This window comes from Leopardus geoffroyi, chromosome D3 (genome assembly GCF_018350155.1).
Source record: "Leopardus geoffroyi isolate Oge1 chromosome D3, O.geoffroyi_Oge1_pat1.0, whole genome shotgun sequence".
In the NCBI taxonomy this organism is placed as follows: Eukaryota; Metazoa; Chordata; class Mammalia; order Carnivora; family Felidae; genus Leopardus; species Leopardus geoffroyi.
Window position 1 is genome coordinate 30995287 of NC_059339.1, and position 22031 is coordinate 31017317.

General features: G+C 36.6%; 1 protein-coding gene across 6 annotated transcripts in view; it reads left to right on the forward strand.

Moving 5' to 3' along the window:
- Positions 1 to 21204, forward strand: part of FAM210A (family with sequence similarity 210 member A) — a 28835-nt gene extending 7631 nt beyond the window's left edge. For all 6 annotated transcript variants that reach the window (XM_045459349.1, XM_045459345.1, XM_045459348.1 and 3 more), the window contains 3 exons: positions 9847 to 10333; positions 15697 to 15808; positions 19860 to 21204. In XM_045459349.1, coding sequence (XP_045315305.1) covers positions 9879 to 10333; positions 15697 to 15808; positions 19860 to 20093 — 801 coding nt within the window. In that variant the 5' untranslated portion in view covers positions 9847 to 9878 and the 3' untranslated portion in view covers positions 20094 to 21204. The remainder of the gene's footprint in view (positions 1 to 9846; positions 10334 to 15696; positions 15809 to 19859) is intronic.
- Positions 21205 to 22031: the final 827 nt, after the last annotated feature.

A 22031-nucleotide genomic window follows, 5' to 3' on the forward strand; every position in this document is an offset into this window, starting at 1 on the left:
CCATGGTTTGCCTTGTGAAATTTAGATCCTCTGTAAAGACATAAAGATATAAACATTTTATGTAAATGAATATATTTACATGGTAATTTTGGAAAAAATCACTGATTTTCTATACAAATGATACATTTCACATTTAAGACTGCTCTGGAAATCAATTATTAATGAAATTCTTTAGGAATTCACTAGGCGGCATGATTTAACTTTTCTTGAAGGTTAAGAATTTAACAATGGCTCCATCATTACCACAGCTTGTATATGTCGCTCAGTTCTTGTATTAGAAAGCTCAAAAGCAGAATAGGTTGAAGGAGGTGGATTTTATAATATAAATTAAATTGAAGGCATCAAATGCATTAAGGAGGAGGAGAGTAATAGCCCAGAAAATACTACAAATAAACTTGCATGCTTTTACTTTTTCTAAGCATCAGTTAAGGTGTGATTAAGACAAGAATTGAAATGAACAAATTAGAATATTAATCTATTGAAAGAAGCAAATTTGAGTGTCCTCCGGTTTGATAGTAATTGAGAGGGTTTGTATAACTAGAGGCAATTCTTTTCCTATCCCTTTTGTTATGTTTCAGCTTGATGAGTTCTACAATTGATCCCTTCCTCATACCTATTCTTCAGGTTAAAGCTGTACTAAATATGAGTTGTATCTGGCAAGGCCACATAGTATACTTTAAAAAAAAAAATTAATGGGTTTTATTTTTTAGAGAAGTTTAGGTTTATAGAAACATGGAACACAGATAATAACAGAGAATTCCCATATTATCTAACCCTACCCCCACAGTTTCCCCTATATCTTGTAGTAGTGTGGCACATTTGTTAGAATTGAAGTACTAACTGAAGTCCACAGTTTGCATTAGGGTTCACTCTTTGTCTTGTACAATTATTTATGTAAGTTTTGACAAATGTATAATGACATTTATCCACCACTATGGGGTCATATAGAATATTTTGCTGCCTAAAAGGGCCCTGTGCTCCACCTAATTATCTTTTCCCTCTCTCACTGTGCAGCCTCTGAAACCACTGCTGTTCTTTTTTTGTTTAATTTTTTTTTAAGTTTTATTTATTTATTTTTGAGAGAGAGACAGAGTGATTGGGGGAGGGGCAGAGAGAGGGAGAGAGAGAATCCCAAGCAAGCTCTGTGCTGTCAGCAACGAAACACGGGTTTCAACCTGAGCCGAAACCAGGAATCGGACTCTTAACCAACTGAGCCACCCAGGTGCCCCTGAAACCACTGCTGTTCTTACTGTCTCTGTAGTTTTGTCTTTTCCAGAATGTGTTAGAGTTGGAATCATATGGTATATAGCCTTTCATACTGACTTCTTTCACTAGGCAACATGATTCCTCCGTGTTGTTTAATGGCTTCACAGCTTCATAGCTCATTTCTTTTTATCAGTAAATAATAGTCTGTTGTTTGGAGGTACTCAGCATGCTTATCCATTCACCTAATCAAAGACTTCTTGGTTGTTTCCAGTTTGGGGCAATTATTGATAAAGCTGCTATTAATGTTTGTGTGGGAGGTTTTTCTGTAGACATAACTTCTCAACTTATTTGGGTAAGTACCTAGGAGTGCTATTGCTGGATCATACGGTAAGCCTATGTTTAGCTTTCTTTGAAGCTGCCAAACTGTTTTCCAAAATGCCTATGCCATTTTGCATTCCCACCAGCACATTCCCTCCACATTCTCACAAACATTTGGTGTTTGTTAGTATTTTGAATACTAGTTATTCTAATAGGTGTGTAGTGGTATCTCATTACTGTTTTAATTTGCAACTTCCTAGTGACAAATGATGTTGAACATCTATTTTTTAATTGGCATACAATTGGCATATAAGATATTAATTTTAGTTGTGCAACATAATGACCCAGTATTTGTATATATTGCAAAATGAACACCACAGTAAGTCTGTTTAACATCCATTGCCATATATGTCTTCCTTCCCAGGCTCTGGCAACCACTAATTTGTTCTCTATATGAGTTCAGATTTCTTCTTCTTTTTTCTTTTAAGATTCTACACATAAGTGAGATCACATAGTATTTTTCTTCCTCTAGAGTTCATAATACATTTTTATCTCATCTAAGTCCATATTCAAATGATACTATAATACTTCATGTGTAGTTACATGTGCCTTACTGTGGAGTGTTATCATAGGGTATTCTCAATTCCTTGTGACAACGCTATCTTTCATTTCACTTATGTGCTATTAATCACCTAACATATTACTAGTATGACTTTAAACAGTTATCTTCTACATCAATTAATAATAAAAAAGATTTTGCCTTTGTTGATTCCTTCTCAATCTTTTTTTTATGTAGATCCAAATTTCCATGTTGTTTCCTTCTTGAAGGTCAAGTGTATTGGCGATGAATTCCCTCCGTTTTTTTTTATTTGATAAAATAATTTATTTCTTTTCCATTTTGATGGATAATTTTGCTGCATACAGAATTCTACTTTGATAATTTTTCTGAATGCACTTTAAATATTCACTTTACTCTCTTTTGTGCCTGGTTTCTGATGAGAGGTTGGCTCTAACTTTATTCCTGCTCCCCTCTAGGTAAGGTCCACCCCCCACCCCCAGTTCTTTCAAGGTTTTCTCTTTGTCTTTGATTTTCTGCAACTGGAATATGATCTGCCCAGATAGAGATTTTAGATATTTATCCTACTTGATTCTCAGAGCTTCTGTGGTTTGGTGTTTGTTAGTAATTTTGGACAATTCTCATGTATTATTACTTCAGATATTTCTTTTACTTCTTTCTTTGTTCTTCTGGCATTCCTACCATGTGTATGTTACAACTTCTGAAGTTGTCCCATATGCTTGGATGTTTTGTTCTGGTATTTTTGTATGTGTCTTGGTATGGGGAAAAGGGTGCATTTTTTTTTTTTTTTCCCTCTTTGCATTTCAGTTTAGCAAGTTTCTATTGACATCCCTTCAGGTTCACTGATTCTTTCCTTGGGTATGTGGATTATAAATCCACCAGGAATTCATTAAAGGCATTCTTCATTTCTGTTACAGTGTATTTGTTTTGTAACATTTCCTTTTGATGCTTTGAATTTCCACTTTGCTTACATTGTATGTTGTTTACTTTTCCCATTCAAGCTCTTAACATATTATAGTTATTAACTGCTCAAAACTGTCCAAATTGAAGATGCTACATTGATTTTAGAAGTCATTTATTCGAGATAAATTGAGTCTTTTAAAAACTGACAGATTGTTGACATTCATGGAATTGAATTAGTTGAACACCCACTGGATGCCAGGTTTTGCACTAGTCCCTCTCACTACTGGGAATCAAGACAAACTCCTCACTCTCCAGGAACTTAAAGTCCACAGAGAAAAAGAAGATTCCAATATCTACATTTTCAGTGCAATTTTCTGTGTAGTTTGTGGGGTTCAGGGACTTCAGAAGGAATTAGTGCTGTGTTGTGACTTGCAGGAAAATGGTAGTTAGAAGAAGTAAACCATTTTTTTTAACGTTTATTTATTTTTGAGAGAGAGACAGAGTGTGAGCAGGGGAGGGGCAGAGAGAGAAACAGAATCCAAAGCAGGATCCAGGCTCAGCTGTCAGCACAGAGCCCGATACGGGGCTCGAACCAGTGAACCATGAGATCATGACCTGAGCTGAAGTTGGATGCCTAACTGACTGAGCCACCCACGTGCCCCAAAGTAGAACCATTCTTTATAGAGGATTTGTCTACTTTGTGATTTTGTTTTCATAAGGCATCTGTGACAGTGCCCTGTGGGCTGGAGGACTTGAAACAAGCCAGAAGACTATTCCTCCCACTCCTGCTTTAACCTGAGCAACTTTGCTTTGACTTATTTATTTTTATTGAACTTCCAAGTAAGATTTTGTTTGACAAGAGTTTTTTGAATTCACACAATAGAAAACTAAATCTTGCTATTGGAATTTTTTTCAACTGTCTTTTTAGTTAGCGTGTTATTTGGTATATAAAAATGGAATATAAATCACTTAATTTCTTTTGCACTCAGTTGTATTTCTAGTGCTGTTTGAATGTTTTAGTGTTCCAGGTTGTGAGGAACAGAAACATGTTCATATAATCTTAAGCAGTGTGGGTTTGGTTAGGATACAGAGGGAGTAAAGGAATCTCATGAACTAATTCATTTGCCTCATGGAACTGGAATTTGAGGATATAGCTTCTCTAGAATTTCAACAGCATTCTAACATTTGTGCTTTCTCAATGGCATTTGTTCCAATCCATTCTTTCTTCTCTGTCCTTCCTTTAACTTGGCTTCTCTTTTTTTGGTTCCCACTGCTTCCTTATACTTTTACTCCTTTTTCTTTTTCTTTTTTTCTTTCTTTCTTTCTTTCTTTCTTTCTTTCTTTCTTTCTTTCTCTCTCTTTTTCTTTCTTTTGTTCTTTCTTTCTTTCTTTCTTGAGCGTGGTTGACATACAATGTTACATTAGTTTCAGGTGTACAAGGTAGTGATTTGACAATTCTATACATTATGCTGGGCTCCCGTAAGTGTAGCTACCATCTGTCACCGTACAACACTATTAGTGTATCATTGACTGTATTCCTTATGCTGTGTCTTTTATTCCCATGATTTATTCATCCTGAAACTGGAAGCTTTACTCTTTACCACTATGTCTTCATCTTCTCTTTGCCTCAGAATTGCTACATGAGAGACTGGACTTTCAGACATGTATATTACTGCTGCTTCATGCCTGGTGTTGGGCCTATCCCTAAGAGACTGGATATTATTGGTTTGATTAGTACAGTTTCATATAGTTTTTCAAGTTTTGTGCCAGAGCCATCCTAGGCAACTGTTTTCGTTTATCCTGTATAATCCCTGTTCAGCTCAGGCACTGATCCTTAGGCTGTTTTTTTACTGTGAATAAGGGCAACAGACTATCTTGTTTACTTATAATAATAACTTGTAACATTTTATGAGCACTTGCTACATGCTAGTCATTTTCTGAACATTTTTACATTTATTTTCATCTCATAACCTTATGAAGAAGGTGCTGTTATTAACCCCATGTTACAAATTGGAAACCAGGGCACAAGGGGGCTAATTAACTTGTTTATTAGTAGATAGTTTATAGTTATAGTGTTTTCAGGATGTGAACTTGGGCAGTCTGACCTCTTGGATACTCTCAGTTGTTAAACTCTACTGCCTGCTCTCGAAAATTAAGTCATGACAGAATCAGTATCGCTACCATACAGGGTAGGATTGTATACTGAGAATTAGGCACCAGTAATCATATGCCATTCACTTGTAGTGTTAACAGCTTTTATGACATAATTCTAAGGTGGAAAAGGATAGTCATAACAAGCAGTGTAATCGTGTCACTTTTCTTGGGTCCTGTAATGCATTTCATCATTTCTTTCTTTTTTTTTTTTAATTTTTTTTTTTTTAACGTTTATTTATTTTTGAGACAGAGAGAGACAGAGCATGAACAGGGGAGGGGCAGAGAGAGAGGGAGACACAGAATCTGAAACAGGCTCCAGGCTCTGAGCTGTCAGCACAGAGCCCAACGCGGGGCTCGAACCCACAGACCGTGAGATCATGACCTGAGCCAAAGTCAGACGCTTAACTGACCGAGCCACCCAGGCGCCCCTCATCATTTATTTCTATAACTGAAGCATAAGCAGTTTAGAACACTTCCTCATCTATAGATATGAGAATTTCATATCTAGGGGTAGGAAATAACAGGCAGCTTTTGTTATATGCTAAGTCTCATGATTTAAAAAATGTATTACTGAAATTACTGTATTTCATTGGAAGAAATTCAAATTTAAGTTGTTCATCACTCCAGGTTCTGCATTTGTATCTGAAATAGAGTCCTGTTAGTTCACAGCTTCTTCAGGCCACTCATCCACTTGTTCAGATATAACTGATTTGATCTGAGTAGTGTTTATGAGGAGTAGCACTTCCATCATTGACCGATAACCGAAAACTTTTATCTTTAATTGAAAAGATGAACAGACTAATAAAATCCAGAAATGGAAACTGCCAGTGGGCTGAGGCCATTTATACACAGGTGCTTGCTGTGAGACAAGCACCTTGCTTTGGTTTTATTGTTCCTGAAGCCTGTTCATTCCAGGATATGTATGATACTACTCAGTCTGTACTTGCCCTCTACTTTTACTTGCATTCATCTGAAGTAGGTTTGTTCCTTGAAATCTAATGAGTCTTACTGTGTATGTCGTCAGTATTGTGATCACTTTGGAAGTCTAGAGCTGTACTGTCAAATATGGTAGCTATTACCCATATGTTGCCATTTAATTTAAATTAATTTTAATTTTTGTTTTTAATTTAAAAGTTAATTTTAAGGTAAAAGTTAACTTCTTGGGGGGCACCTGGGTGGCTCAGTCAGTTAGGTGTCTGACTCTTGATTTAGGTTCAGATCCTAGTCTTGCAGTTTGTGGTTTTGAGCCCCACTTTGGGCTCTGCACTGACTGTGCGGACCCTACTTGGGATTCTCTCCCTCTTCCCTTGTCTCTCTGCCCCTCCCCTGCTCTCTCTCAAAAATAAATACACTTTTTAAAAAAGGTTAATTTCTTGGGCCCTATATTTCCTTAGGGCACTTTTATCATGTGTCTTACATGTCTTAGTTTACTGAAAATTGGCACTGTTTCTTTCTTCTGGAAGTGGCCATATAGCTTAGTGACTAAGTTTGAATCCCAGCTCCTCCCCCACCAGTTGAATGATATTTCCTCTCTGCTTTAGTGTCCTCAAATATGAAAAGATGACAATAGTCCCTCCTTCATAGGATTGTTATGAAGATAATCTGAGTTAATACATGTAAAGTGTTTATAAAACTCCTACCACCTATTAGGGGCTCAAAAATATCTTGATGATGATGATGATGATGATGACGGCAACAATAATGGATGATACCTTTGCCACCATGTTGCCTCTGTCACTGAAGCCATTTGCTGGGCCTAGAGAAATGATCCCCAAATTCATACTGTCAGGTGTGACCTGGCAGTAGGAGATTCTGATTTGTTAGGTCTAGATGGAGACCAGGAATCTGGTTTTTCAGATTACCTCTCCTTTCCTTCAGTATCCCCACCCTGCCATGATTCTAATATGTAGCCAGTTTTAGAAAACACTAGCCCAAAGGTTGGCTTCTAAGGGAACAATACAGGGGTGACTCTTAAAAATGTGATGCTAAGTGAAAGAAGCCAGTCACAAGAGACCACATAATATAATTCCATTTATATGAAATTTCCAGAATACACAAATATAGAGAGACAGAAAATAGATTAATAGTTGCAGGGGCTGGGATGGGGAGGAAATGGTGAGTGACTGTTCGTGGGTATGGGGTTTCTTTTTGGGGTGATGAAAATGTTCTAAACTGAGATTGTGAGGATGGTTTCACAATTGTGAATATACTAAAATTTCTTGAATTCTACACCTTAAATGAGCATGAGAATTGTATCTCAATAAAGATGTGTGTTTTTTTTTAATGGGCAATAAGAGGTGGGATAGGAAAAAAATATTCTTTAGGAGGGAGTAGTTGGGGAAACCAGGGAAAAGGGTACAAACTGGAAGCTTGGAAAGAGGCTTTTTAAAAATCTTTTTTTCTTTGGGGCTCCTGGGTGGCTCAGTCGGTTAAGCTTTGAGTTTGTCTCAGGTCATGATCTTGCAGTTTGTAGGTCCAGTCCTGGGTTGGGCTCTGTGCTGACAGCCCATGCCATCAGCCCAGAGCCTGGAGCCTGTCGGATTCTGTGTCTCCCTCTCTCTCTGCTCCTCCCCCACTTGTGCTTCTCTCTCTCTCTCTCTCTTTCAAAAATAAATAAACACTAAAAAAAATTTAGGGGTGCCTGGGTGGCTCAGTCGGTTAAGCATCTGGCTCTTGGTTTCGGCTCAGGTCATGATCTCACGGTTTCGTGAGTTTGAGCCCTGCACTGGACTCTGTGCTGGTAGCATGGAGCCTGCTTGAGATTCTCTGCCCTTCCTCCACTGTCTCTGTCTCTCTCAAATAAAATAAAATAAAACTTAAAAAATAAAACTACTTTATAAAAAAATTTTTTTAATCTTTTTTTTCTTTTATTCACAAACACACAATAATCTGATTATCTGAAAGTTAGTCTGGGAACTTGAACTCCTGGAAAAAAGCCTTGTAAAGGAAGTAGATTTAAAAGCAAAACAAAGTCTTTGAGTTCAGAAAACACCACTAAAGCCACAGACAGGAATGATTCAAAGATAATGGTGCTGGAGAAAATCCTCAAATCCAACAAAAATAAAGACCAAAAAAACATAGTAAAATATTCAAAAGGAATTTTTTTGTGTGTGAAAAATGAAGCCATACATATATTTGACAAATTTTAGGTTATAATTCCACCTGAGCTAATTCTTAGACTAAATGATCAGTTGATGCTTTTCACCTTTGGAATAGGCATAGCATAGATTTATAGAAAACAAAACAACTTAGGACATGGACTGTAAGAAAGCACAATAAGACATCCTTAATGCTTGACTTTCACAACAAATAAGTCAATTTCATAAAAGTAATTAAGGACTTAATCATTTTTCTCTGTGGTCTTTCTTAGTCATTTAATATTTAAGTCATTATTTGAAGCACCTCTTATCATCCCTGTAGTTTTTTGTTGTTAACTGGTCTGATTCTTCAGATTGTTACTTGTCATTGACTTTGCTTTTCATTGCAGTAATCTTCAGTATCCCCTTTAAAGGTTTCCTGGGAGCCTATTTTCAGATATGCAGTTTCATTTCATAATTTATTTACATTATGTTGTTGGATTATCAGCGAGAGCCTAATAGAAGCTGATGTTAATTTTTAATTAGGGATGAGTCAGGAGATTATATGGGGACAATTCATTAGTGGATATTTTTATATAATGATAGACAGCTTTGTACCCCAGATAACAGATATTCATGTGAAATGGAGTATCTGTATTTATTGGAGTGCTAACTCAAATACTGTTGACTTATTTAGTGTACAGTTTAAAAAATAAGATCAGTTTTTCACAATGTAGTAGAAGTAGTAAGATTGCTGGTGTGGGGTCAGGGTGGAGATTAGTGGTCAGGTGACACTCCCTGATATTAAGGGAAGGGAACTAATTTGCTATATAGTAATGCATATTGTAATTCTGTTTAACCAGTGGGAGAACCTATGTCTAGAGAAGCTAAGTAATTTGCTCAAAATAATAACACTGTTAACTCAATTGTGTCTATCGTATTCCAAAGTCTATATTCTTTTAAAATTACATTATACTGTCTTTCTGACAAAAAGTTTTAGATATCTGGAAACTATCTCCTCACCGGTGAAAGCAATTAATTTAGTCCAAAGGGATTATAGAATAAATGGTACTTGTATCAACTATTTATCAGACCTTAACAGTTGTAATAACTTACATGATGCTTGTTCACTTACAAAAGCACTTTTACATCAGAAATTTCATGTAATTTCTATAACAACCCTGTGAAGTAATCCTCATTTTACTAGTGAATTTAGACTTAAAATGTCAAAGGCGATTGTATAGAATTATGTCCCCACAACATGAGGGCCCAGATTTTTGTTTCTAGATCTTATGATTTTTCCATTATACTTCACAGCTTCTTTGTAGAAAAACAGAAGTCCTACAAACATCCCTTTTGTAGCAATAAGATAACCTCAAAACATCCTCTGTGATGTCTGCTGGACTAGTTTACTATATCCTATTTAAATGATGTATTTTAGTAATGTTTTAAAATTGTGATATGTTAGAACTACATACCTTAACATTAATTTCTGTGGATTTGGTAGCAGTGTCTGTCCTTTATTTCCTAATAGTTAATTTATTTTTAAGTGGATTGGTTTAAAATGGAAATCTATGTATAGTCTTAATTTTTTTTATCTGGTCTCTGTAGAAGCCGAAATCCACTAATCACCGTTCTTCAAAATGCAATGGAATGTATCAAGGTCTATATTCCGACTGGCACATAGGACATGCATGGAACCACACTGTCAAAACATAAAGGGACAATTACTTTTGTATAAAGCTGAATCCAGAGTAGTTTTGGTACAGGGCCCTCAAAAACAATGGCTGCACTTATCAGCTGTCCAATGTGTTGCAAAGGAAAAGAAGCCATTTACTGCTCATCCACCCCAACCGGGGGTCCTTCACCATCAACAGTGGGAGCAAGATATTTTATCCAAGAGGGTAATATCATCCAATGCCACATCCCCAGGAACTCCTTCGGAAAGAAAGGAAGAGCCTGATCCTTTACAAGACAAATCTATTAGTCTTTATCAGCGATTTAAGAAAACATTTAGACAATATGGAAAAGTTTTGATTCCAGTACATCTAATAACTTCTGGTGTTTGGTTTGGAACATTTTATTATGCAGCCATAAAGTAAGTTTTTGCTTGGTTGAGCACCTTTCCCTGTTTTATCAGAATGTTAATCTTCTTAATTGTACTAATGAAAGCCTTAAATAGTTTTAATGCTTTAATGTCTTTAACTGATGACTGTTTGTCATAGCTGTTTTTGATATTTTCTTAGCTAAATTTGCTTTGTGTGTGTAACAGGCATTATACTAACATTTTAAACGGTATCATCTCATTTAATTCTCATAACTATATGAAGCAGGTAGTGTAATTATTCCCATTTTATTAATGAAATTAAGCAATAGTAAGTCAAAATAACTTAGCTTTTCCCAAAATATTTTGGTGGCTTATTTCAGAGCCCATGCTCTTATGCTCATCTGTCAATGTAAGAGAGTTCAGAAATTTGGCAGCACCATGAGTTCTATACTTCTGTATTTCTTGAAGTTTTCATGAATATAAAAAATTACCTATTATTTTGCCTTATGTATGATTTTGGTGGGAAGTTAATATGATATTTTTGCCAAAACATGGCTAATACCTGTTGCAGATACAAAGATTAACAAATTGCAGACTTATGTTTTAGTGTTACCCATCTGATAAATGTCAAGGTAAGTCTTTTGTTTTAATCAGAAGTTAATTTGTTGTATACTTAAAACTAAGAGTGTAGATCTTGTGTTAGGTGTTCTTACCACCACTAAAATAAACTTTTAAAAATAGTTAATTTAGTGGGCCTAGCCTGTAGGTATTGTAAAACACAAAATTTCTAAATGTGCTTTTCTTGTTAAATATAAATATTCTTCCTTTCTTTTAAGGTAAGTTATTTATGGTGTTTTAGGAGCAGGAGCACACATTGAAACAGATCTCAATGATTTCCAGTTTGTTTTTGCCACTAGTAACCAAAGCATTTTGATGCGTGTGTGCCTGTTCTTTGAACGTACTGTGTGGGCTTTTCTTGTAGTGGCCTGGGCTATAAGAGCTGAAGGAGCTCATCATGCTGAGGGCAATGAAATGGCCCGATGTTGTACACTACTTTGACATTTTAGTAAAATCTCCTGTGGCTCTAGAATTATTTTATTCTTTCTAAAAGTCCACTGATATTCAATATTTGGTTTTATTTAATGGGTTGATATTAAGGTATTAATAAAATATGTCATTTTGGGGACAAAGTTATTTTTTACAAACTAAAAGATAATGAAGACTACTTTTGGAAAACACAGGATTAGTGGTGTTTCTTTACAAAAGTTCTAAAAGGGTTTTTTACCTTGTGTAGTTGATGCTGTTCTGATTCTCTTTACATCTTTCTCTCCATTATCTTCCTAATATTCAATTATATCCTTCTTCATCATGTATTATTATCCTTTATAGAAGATACTTATATGTATACTTAATGGAATTATCTTTCTCATTAATGACATTTTTATGAACGTGTGTAATATTTATGGAAGTCTTCAAAACTGCCCTTGGTTTAAATCATGTACCATTTTGAATAAAAATTATTATAGGATTTAGCTGTATTTAATTAATGTGTACATATCAAATGTTCTTTTTTGAACTATTGAGGGTTTCCTGATGCAGTGCTCTGGAAAATGATATGAGTGATAGTTCTGTCCACCTTAGGTTGCCCTTTATAAGCATTTGGCCAGGAGGCCTTGGAGGGAGCAATTTATGTTTTTAATTAATTGAATATGAGGTCTCATTTGGACTGTTAAAAGGAGCACTTTTGTTCCTTTTCCTTTTCCTTACCTTCTTAAGTAAAAGAGTTCTATAACTGAAAAAGCAGACCCCAAGTAACCTAGTGATGTGAATAATTATGCTTAAGACTTTTTCAATGTTGTCTGGCACTCAGGTGGTTGTGGTGACATTCTGTTGTTCCCTGTGTGTGCATTATCCTTCTCCCTCTTTTTCTGCAGAATGGTTTGTATATAAACATGGTGGTAAGAATATCCACTTTAAAGTCATGTCCCTTTATCCATCACAATTTGCCTTTTGGCTGTTTGTCAGCATGGGACTGTGGTTGCCAGACCCACCACCACTGCACTGGTCCAGTTCTGTTCTACCATCACACAGTTAATTTCAATTTTGTAGGATGTGTTGCTTCCCAGAACAGTTCCTAATGTTTTTATTAAATCCTATGCCTTCAGAAAGTTGATTTCTTCTAAGTAACGATCTTATCACAGGTAATACTTACAAAATAAGGATTGAGGATATGTTCTAATGGCAGTGTATCTTTCACTGCAATGTGGTTTTATTACTAGATTGAAGTTGATTGTATTAAATATAGGTTTTCAATTCAACTGACGAGATTGGCTTTATTTTTTTTGTTGTAGCTGGGCAAATTCTCTGTTATTTGCTTATTACCTACTTAACTAGTAAAAGAAAGGGAAAAAATAGTTTGTAACTTGGAAGATGGGCATTTGACATCACACTGTGTTACTGACCAGTGTTTGTTTTAGTCACTCTGACAACTAGAATTATTACCGCTTTTCTAGACATCAGAGAACGAAATGCCATTCTGTATTTAGTTAACTCAGTGATAAAGATCTTAGACTTTTGAAACATTTTATTTCAGGGAGATCTAAATTGTATATGTTAATAGATTTTACTTTAAGCTTTGTTGTCTGTTCTATCTGGCAAACCTTGCAGAGATCTTACATCTTCCAACCAGAAATGCTCTCTGATCAAATGTAGCTTTGTGAGGATGGTTTTGTCCACAGGGCATCATAGTGAGATGCCTCGTGTTTTAGGCCTTAAGTCTCTAAAGTTACAGATCCATTCTGAGGCAAAATCCTGCCTAATTTTTACTGCATTTTATCTGTACTGTGAGTGTGTTTATGCCCTTGCGTATTTCTTCATCAATTGAAACATCCATAAAGCTGGCAGTTTGTGAAGCACAGATTTCTGTCAGACCATGGAAACTTCCAAGTAAAAAGTGACAAGTAGATATTACTGTTTAAATCAGCCCCTCATTAGTATTTCGTATACAGCAGTTCCAAAGAAAATGAGAGTTATTTTTATTCTTAAAATAATGAAACCATCAAATCAATGTTTTAGAATTAAATAGAACCAAGTATTTACTTCTTAATTTTATAAAAGATACTTGTGCAAGGTGTCTGAGGTAATTATTGTTTGATCTTTATGAGAGGTTGGTTTTTTTTTTTTTCATCACTCAATTTTGTCTGATTTTTGGCCAAATCTTTGTCTTTTTTCCCCCTTCATGGTTGCTATTAAATAGGGAGATTTTACATACTCGGCTAGGAAATGATTAATTAAATAATTTTATAATTGTATTGGTTCTAGAATATATAATTAGCATATTCTGGTGCATTGTGACTTGATTCGATCCACAGAATAGCTAAGTCCTTGTAGTACTAAGTCTTGCTTTAAATGGGATTCTGTCATTATCTAAGAAAGAGATTTGAAAAGGAACTGATGGTGGAGAAAGAAGAAACCAGATTGGACTTAGAGTCGACTTCATAAAACTTCTTAAAGATTCCTTCAGTTATCTGCTTTCCTCTTATAGATGATAGGTAATTTTCCTTGATGGTCAGCCATATGTTCTTGAGAGTAGTCCCTGATTTTGTAGTATTATAGTGAAGTCATAGAGGGATAACAACTTTCCCCCAATTAATTAATCTTTTTAAATATTTATTTTTGAGAGAGAGTGCAAACAAAGGGGCAGAGAAAGTGGGAGACAGAAGATCTGAAGCAGGCTCTGTGCGGACAGCAGACAGCCTGATGTGGGCCTCAAACTCATGAACTTCGAGATCATGACCTGAGCCAAAGTTGGATGCTTAACCAACTGAACCACCCAGATGCCCCAAATTATTATTATTTAAAAAAAATTTTTTTTAACGTTTATTCGTTTTTGAGAGCCAGAGAGACAGAATGCGAGCAGGGTAGGAGCAGAGAGAGAGAGAGGAAGACACAGAATCCAAAGCAGGCTCCAGGCTCTGAGCTGTCAGCACAGAGCCCAATGCGGGACTCAAACCCACAAACCATGAGATCATGACCTGAGCTGAAGTTGGACACTTAACCGACTGAGCCATCCAGGTGCCCCCAAATTATTTTTTTAATATTAAGAATAAATTAGGATTTTGCTAGCTATTATATATTATACAGGATACAGCTATCCATGATAATAATGGATCTAGGCAATTCCCTTTCTTAATTACAAAAAGAAAGAATATCTATACAGTGGAACACACTGTGGAGCCTACCTTAACCAAGAGTCACAATACCAGCGATGGGACAAAGTGACATCATGTGGCTTCTGTTATGATGCACTGAGACAGACAGAATTAACTGTGCAGTTTTCCTGTTGAAAAATGTTTAACCTGAACCTGATCAAGAGGAAAAAATCAGACAAATCCAAATTGAGGGATATTCTCCCATGCAACAGGCCTGGATGCTTCAAAAATCTCAGTGTCAAAAACTATCCTGCCGTCTTCAACAAAAAGTTCTGGGGAGTACTTCTAGAGAAAAGGAGACCAGAGAGAAATGACAAGATAGTGATTTAAAGGACATGCTGGGACAATTCAGGAAATTTTAATATTAAATAATATATTGTGTATCATTATATACTCATGTTATATGTTACATTTCCTGAATGTGATAATTATGTGCATGTAGGAAAGCACAGAACAAGAACCTTGTTCTGATTTAGGAGTCAAGGGTCACAATGTCTGTAAAACAACACACCGTGATAGAGCAAGAGAGTGAAAGAGCACACACCAGTATGCGAAATGTTGATAATCAGGCAAACTAAAAATAAATTAGAGCTTAACAGTTCATATTAGAGACTTTGCCTTCTGTCCCTCCCTCCAAAAATGTGTTGCAATTTATGGTAATTGCTTCTTCACCTGCCTTTTAAGCCTGCTAATAGAATAGAGGCATCCTTTTAGAATACTCATAGAATTATTTCTTCTTTGCATAATAACACAAGTGATACTGTAGTATTGCTTTTACAATAATAGTATAACCTGACATAAAATTTTAGAGGTGAAAAGCTTAGGTCTTGAAGTTCGAATTGGAGCTTTCTGAGAAAGTGGTATTTGATTGAGGAAACTAAGACCAGGTAAATAATTCTGGTCCTTTATTTCCTTTTAGATCACATAAAGCAATTAATTTAACTCAGCTAGATCCTTCTATTTTTTTTTTAATGTGGTAATTAGGGATGACCATGTGCAGAAGCAAAGCAGAAGCCGCAAACAGATACAGTACAACACGGATGTTCTGTACATGTTCTTATAGAGTGAAATCACAGTGCTTGATAATGCAGAAGTGACTTTTAAACAAAATTTGGTTTTGGTGTTTTCAGAAAATTTTTTGAAAATATTTATCCCTTTAAGTTTGTGTGTACATATATCTAAATTACTTTGTTTCTTTCTTAGAGGAGTGAATGTCGTTCCTTTTCTAGAACTCATTGGGTTACCTGACAGTGTAGTAAACATTCTGAAAAATTCCCAGAGTGGAAATGCCCTAACAGCATATGCCTTGTTTAAGGTAAGTACAGTTGTAAATCAGTTGCTCTTCACACTTAACCAATGACCTGCTCAGTTCCTCATAAAACTCCATATTAGTTCTTTTGTAACTTAAAATACCAAATTTCATGTATGTCTAATGGCTACAGTTTAAAATGTTTTTTAAGTTTCAAAATTTTAAGTATGGGGCGCCTGGGTGGCTCAGTCAGTTGAGTGTCTGACCAGCTCAGGTCATGATCTCACAGTTCGTGAGTTCAAGCCCTGCGTCAGGCTCTGTGCTGACAGCTCAGAGTCTGGAGCCTGCTTCAGATTCTGTGTCTACCTCTCTCTCTGCTCTTCTCCGGCTCACATGCTGTCTGTCTCTCTCAAAAATAAATAAAGATTAAAAAACATTTTTTTAATTAAAAATAACAATTTTAAGTATAAATAAAATGATGGTTTAGGAAGAAGTGCCTTGAAAATAGGTAGATCATTCCTAACCTGTTGTGATCACACAAATGTGAAACAAATTTCCAGAAGTCATCTTTTTGACATTTCTCCCACTTACAGTATATTAATTTTCCTTATTCAGAGATCCACATGCCACCTGACTTTTAGTGATATTTAGCATTTATTTTTACAGTTTATAATAGTTCTTCTTAATAAGTAAAATAATAAAGTTTAGTTCAAATTGTTTTATGGGATAAAACTTATGGGCTAGACTTAGTAGCATTACATATATTTCATTTTAGAAGTTTATAGTTTTTAATACCTGTTCTCTGGATTTGAGACAATGACATCTTTATAAATAGAGTTTCTATATCTATTGGTCTTTATTTTAGAAAAGGAGATTCATTGTGAATTGTGGAAATTAGCCATATTAATCTAATTTTTCTCAGTTGACAGTTAAGAAGTTCTATATGTCTTCATTCTAAGAAAGAAAACAAGTAGAAAACATTTGGAAACTAGATGTTACTTTAATTCTGTTGTATAAAAATGCTTAGAATTATGGTTTTATAGTAGTATAAGTATCATTGTTTTGTTCTGTCATCTTCATTAAAATCCTCTGAAATCTTGGGAGATTTCCTTTTTTATTGTAATTTTGACCAGAGGTCTAACATTTAATTGCTGAGTTTTTCAACATTGAAACTTATTAAATTCATAAATTATCAAGTTTCTAGTTATAATGGGTATGATTATCATTTCCTTAATTATAATAGCTCCTTATCCTGTGCTCCCATATTATGCGTGTTCATATCCTGGTCTGGTGCTAGGGTTTTTTTGTTTTTGTTTTTTTAATGTTTGGTTTCTCTATTTGATTTTAAGAGCCTAAAATGGGAATTCAGAGTCATTTCTTCTTTCTCTTTGTTTTTGCTATGCCCGGTATCGTGCTTTGTCGGCACATTAGTGCTCAGTACGTGTTTGTAGGTTGGGATTTGAAACATGAACTTGTACATGTAGTTAGGTTAGTATCAGCAGTGTTTCTTCCCTCTCACTGTCCCTCTGAGGTGGGAAACGTGCAGGGGATTCTCCTGGGTATTTTCTGTAACCCACAGTTTCTCAGGTGGAGTAACAAAGACTGAGATTTATTGCTTCAATAAGGCAAAGCCCCTTTCAAAAAGAGGTGTGGCAAAGAGGAGAAAAACAACCTGTGTGTGACCTTCTGGTACTGACTGTGACACACTCCTCAGCCCTCTAGCACTGTCCTGAAAGTGCACCTTTGTTTGAATTGACAAAAATTTGTTGAGCCTGTACTGTGTGCCAAGTGCCATTCTAGGTACTGGGAATAACTAATTCGATAAAATGGCACAAAGTACATGCCCTCATGGAACTTACATTCTAATAGTGGGAGGCAGTTAAGCAAAGAAAGTAAAGTTCACACACACACACACACACACACACACACACACACACACGGTGTTTAGATAATGGTAAATGCTCAGAAGAGAGAACAAACCAGCAAGAGAGGATGTGTTTGTGTTCGGGGTTTGTTTCTGGTTTTTGGTTTTGTTTTTGTTTTTTTCAGAGGGATGGTTGCCAGAAGATGAGGGAGTTAATCAGGCAGCTGTATGGGAGAAGAGCATTCAAGGAGGAGAAAGCCAAGTGCAAAGTCCTGAGGCTGCAGGATACCTGGCGTATTTGAGGGAACAGGGAGGAAGCCAGTGTGGCTGGGATGAGTGAACAGTAGAGAGGCAACAGAGGCCTTACAGGCCACTCTGGCTTTTACTCAGAGGAGATGGGAAGTCACTGGGCAATTTTGAGCATCTGACTTGTGTTTTAACAAAATCATTTTGGCTGCTGTATTTTCTGTATATATAGCAGGGCAAGTGCAGAAGCCCAGAGACCTAGCAAAGGAGGGTTTATTGCAGTGGTATGTGTAAGAGCTGATAGAGGCTAGGACCCAGGTGGTAGCAGAAAAGGCACTAAGTAGTAGGTGGATTCTAGATATGTTTTGAAGGTGGAGCTGATGGAATTTTTTAATGGTTGAATGTAAATTATGCAAGAGAAAGGAGTCGAAGCTGTCTTATAGATGTTTGGCCTGAGCAACTTAAGAATAGAGTTGCCATTTCCTGAGATGCAGACAGCTTTAAGAGGAGCAGGTTTGGGGTGGGACCATTGAACATCATGAGATCAGTTTTGAATAAATGATATTTTGACATCCTATTAGACGTGCAGGCAGAAATGAGTAGGAGGTTGTATATACTGGAATTTAGGGAAAAGGCTCAGTCTGGAAATCTAAGAATCATTAATGTATAGATGGCACTACAGACATGAAACTGGAAAAGACTGCCAAGGGAGTGAGCGAGGCAGAGAAAAGGAGTGCAGGGACTGAATGCTGCCCCATAGTGCTCAGAGGTAGGCAACAGGAAGAGGAATGGACAGGTAGGACTGGAAAGTGGCAGCCTCTGAAGGTGAAGGAAACCAGGGAAGTGAGGGCGTGGTAGCCAGTTGAGGGCATGCTCCAAGGAGTAGATGGGGACAGGGGGCTATCTCCATTGGCTCTAATGGTTCACAGACCTCTACAGTGACTATGATGAGAGGTGGAGGGTGAACGCTCGGTTAGAGTAAGTTCAAGAGAGAATGAAGAGGGAAGTTGGAGGTAGAGAACAGAGGTGGCTCCTTCAAAGAGTTTTGGTACTGAATTTTGACACGGAAGCCTCAGAATGTGATATAGACTCTCCACTTTTGTGTTGCTCTTTGACCAGTTTGTCTGCTTTTTAGCTTTAGTCCTTAAATCTCTGGTCAGAGTTAAACCTGTGTGTGTCTGCAACATATGTACCAACTACTTTTTTTTGGCTTCCTGGAAGTTCCCAGTTGGGATTCCAGACCCAGGGTGGGTTGTAATGAGAAAGTAGCATAAGGCCTGGAAAAGTCAAAGGGATTTGGAAGTGAAACTAAACTAAATTCAGTAAAGAATAAACATTTGGCTCATGTTTGCCTCTCGCCCATTTGAAGTAGTTTGGTTCTGGTTTAGTTCTAGATGCACAGTCTATAGATTGGCAGGGTTTTTAAGGAACAGAAGCATTTGCATGTTTGTTGTTCGTAGTGGTCCTGAGCCATCTTTCTCATTTCCCAATGAGCATGTCCCCACGTTCACTACCACATGGTTATAGGCCCCAGTGCTTCTATTGCAAATACTCTGTAATCCTTGGGGCGCCTGGGTGGCTCAGTTGGTTAAGTGTCTGACTTTGGCTCAGGTCATGATCTTGTGGTTCGTGGGCTTGAGCCTTGTGTCAGGCTCTGTGCTGACAGCTCAGAGCCTGGAGCCTGCTTCAGATTCTGTGTTTCCCTCTCTCTCTCTGCCCCTTACCTGCTCATACTCTGTCTATCAAAAATTAAAAAAATAAACATTAAAAAAAATATTCTGTAATCTTTGGGTCAGTGCCTAAGTGACAGATATTTGTGAAATGCATTTACAGAAGAAGCATCCCTTGTTAGGAGGGTAAACCATGTGGGCTGTAACTATGTTGGCCTGATTAAGCAATAAAGTAATTTATGCTGTTTGGCTATTACTAATAATTTTAATTTCAAATTGTTTTTGCTTAAGACGATAATCATGATTGGCTGTTGATCTGCCTGTGTTTTCTCCTCAGATCGCAACACCTGCCCGATATACCGTGACTTTGGGAGGAACCTCCTTTACTGTGAAGTATTTGCGTAGTCGGGGCTACATGTCAACACCACCTCCTGTTAAGGAGTATCTGCAGGACAGGATGGAAGAGACCAAGGAGCTTCTCACAGAGAAAATGGAAGAAACAAAGGATAGACTCACTGAAAAATTACAGGAAACCAAAGAAAAAGTTTCTTTTAAGAAAAAAGTGGAATAGGGTGCCTTATATAACAAGTGACAATTTCTGCACTTTAACCCTTTGGAGACTGCGCAAAGATACATGTTCCTGATTATTTTTTTGATTAGCTGCCAAAATATACCAGTTCTCTGAGGGTTAAAGACCTAAGATACCTTTTTAAGGTTAAATATTACTAAAAAAATCAGTGTTCTTTTGGGAAAAAAAAAATGAACCCAGGTTAGAATGAACATCAATACCATCAAGCAGTGGTTAATGTCTAATAAGTCAGATCTCTTTTTCAGGGCCTTCAGAATCATATTTGCTTTGTGTTTTGTTGCAACTATAATATATGCAATTGGGGCAGTTGACTCCTTGAATACCTGATGTGGCCCTAGACAGGATGTTAACACTGGGTTTTCATCTTTATGTTATACATTGAGCTTTTAACTATATTCATTTCTCAATGTGGAGACAAAACTATCATCAAAACTGCTAGTGAATAAGAGGATGTTCAGTGTTTCTGTAAACACGGTATATAACAGTTACACACCAGTTAAAATATACACTTTATATGAAGGAAGTTGAGTAAAAATGGAGTCATACATGTGTAAATAAGATGTATTGGTTATATGTAAATGAAAAATTGAACCTTTGAAAATGATTTTTACCTGAAGCTTGTCATAATCAAATTTTTTAAAACAAATATATATGGCCATATACACACCTAGAGCATAAATCTCTAGTGTGAGTCATTTGTGTTCTCTCTCAACTAATCTTTCAGAGGAAAAGTGAAAATAATACTACCTTAAGTTTATTGTTGAAATCAAATATTCTTAAGCCATGACTCAAGTTTGTGGTTCTCAAGCAGATACAGGTGTGGGAGGAAGGAAAGTGCCATTAGGTTGTCCCAGAGCTGAGTCACTCCCCCTGCCACGTGGCAGGCCTTTGTCTCCACAGGCCAACACTCTCTCCATGTCTTTGTTTCAGAGTTCATGTTCATTTCATTGTGGAGTAAATTTTTAAATTGTAGCTGCTTTTTCCCTTTTAGTGAAATATCCTTTTTTCCTTATATTGAAATATGCTTGAACATTTTACTTGAAAATTGTTTTAATAGCAAAGCTATCATTAAATTAATCTGTTTGGAATGAAATTCAGCCATTGTCAGGAGAGTTGCCCTGATTGAGTGCATTTGAGGATGTGTGTGTCTGTTTCCTTTTGCTCTAACTGCTTTTACTTAAACTCTAACCCTTGAGTTGATATTCAGAACCTCTTTCTAGACCATCATTGTTTTGAGTGATATGATAAGGCAAGAGAATGTCAAAGGGATTACAAGAAACAATCCTGTGGGGATCACTGCTATGGGGCAGGATTTATGTATTAAATATTTAGTTTGGCCAAATTTGGAGAATAAGTTAAAGGAAAAAAGGCTTACATATGATACAGCTAATCATTGTATTGGAACATTTTGTAAGTTAATATGCTGTGTTTAGAATCTTTCCTTTTTTGTGGGGGAGGCAGGGTGGAGCAGCGAGGGGGCCACTGTTGCTCTACCACACACACTTTTATTCAGGCAGAACAGTTTGGTCTCCTGATACACAATGGAACCCATGATTTCAGATTGACAGCACATATTCAAATCTAAACACAGTTTACATGTTTTAGCTTGCTAATTAATCATATTTTGAAGATATTAAATGCTATTAACAAATTTCTTATTTTTTTTAACCACTTGAGACTATGCCTGTGTGTTTGTTTTTTTTTTTAATTTTTTTTTTTTCAACGTTTATTTATTTTTGGGACAGAGAGAGACACAGCATGAACGGGGGAGGGGCAGAGAGAGAGGGAGACACAGAATCAGAAACAGGCTCCAGGCTCTGAGCCATCAGCCCAGAGCCTGACGCGGGGCTCGAACTCACGGACCGCGAGATCGTGACCTGGCTGAAGTCGGACGCTTAACCGACTGCGCCACCCAGGCGC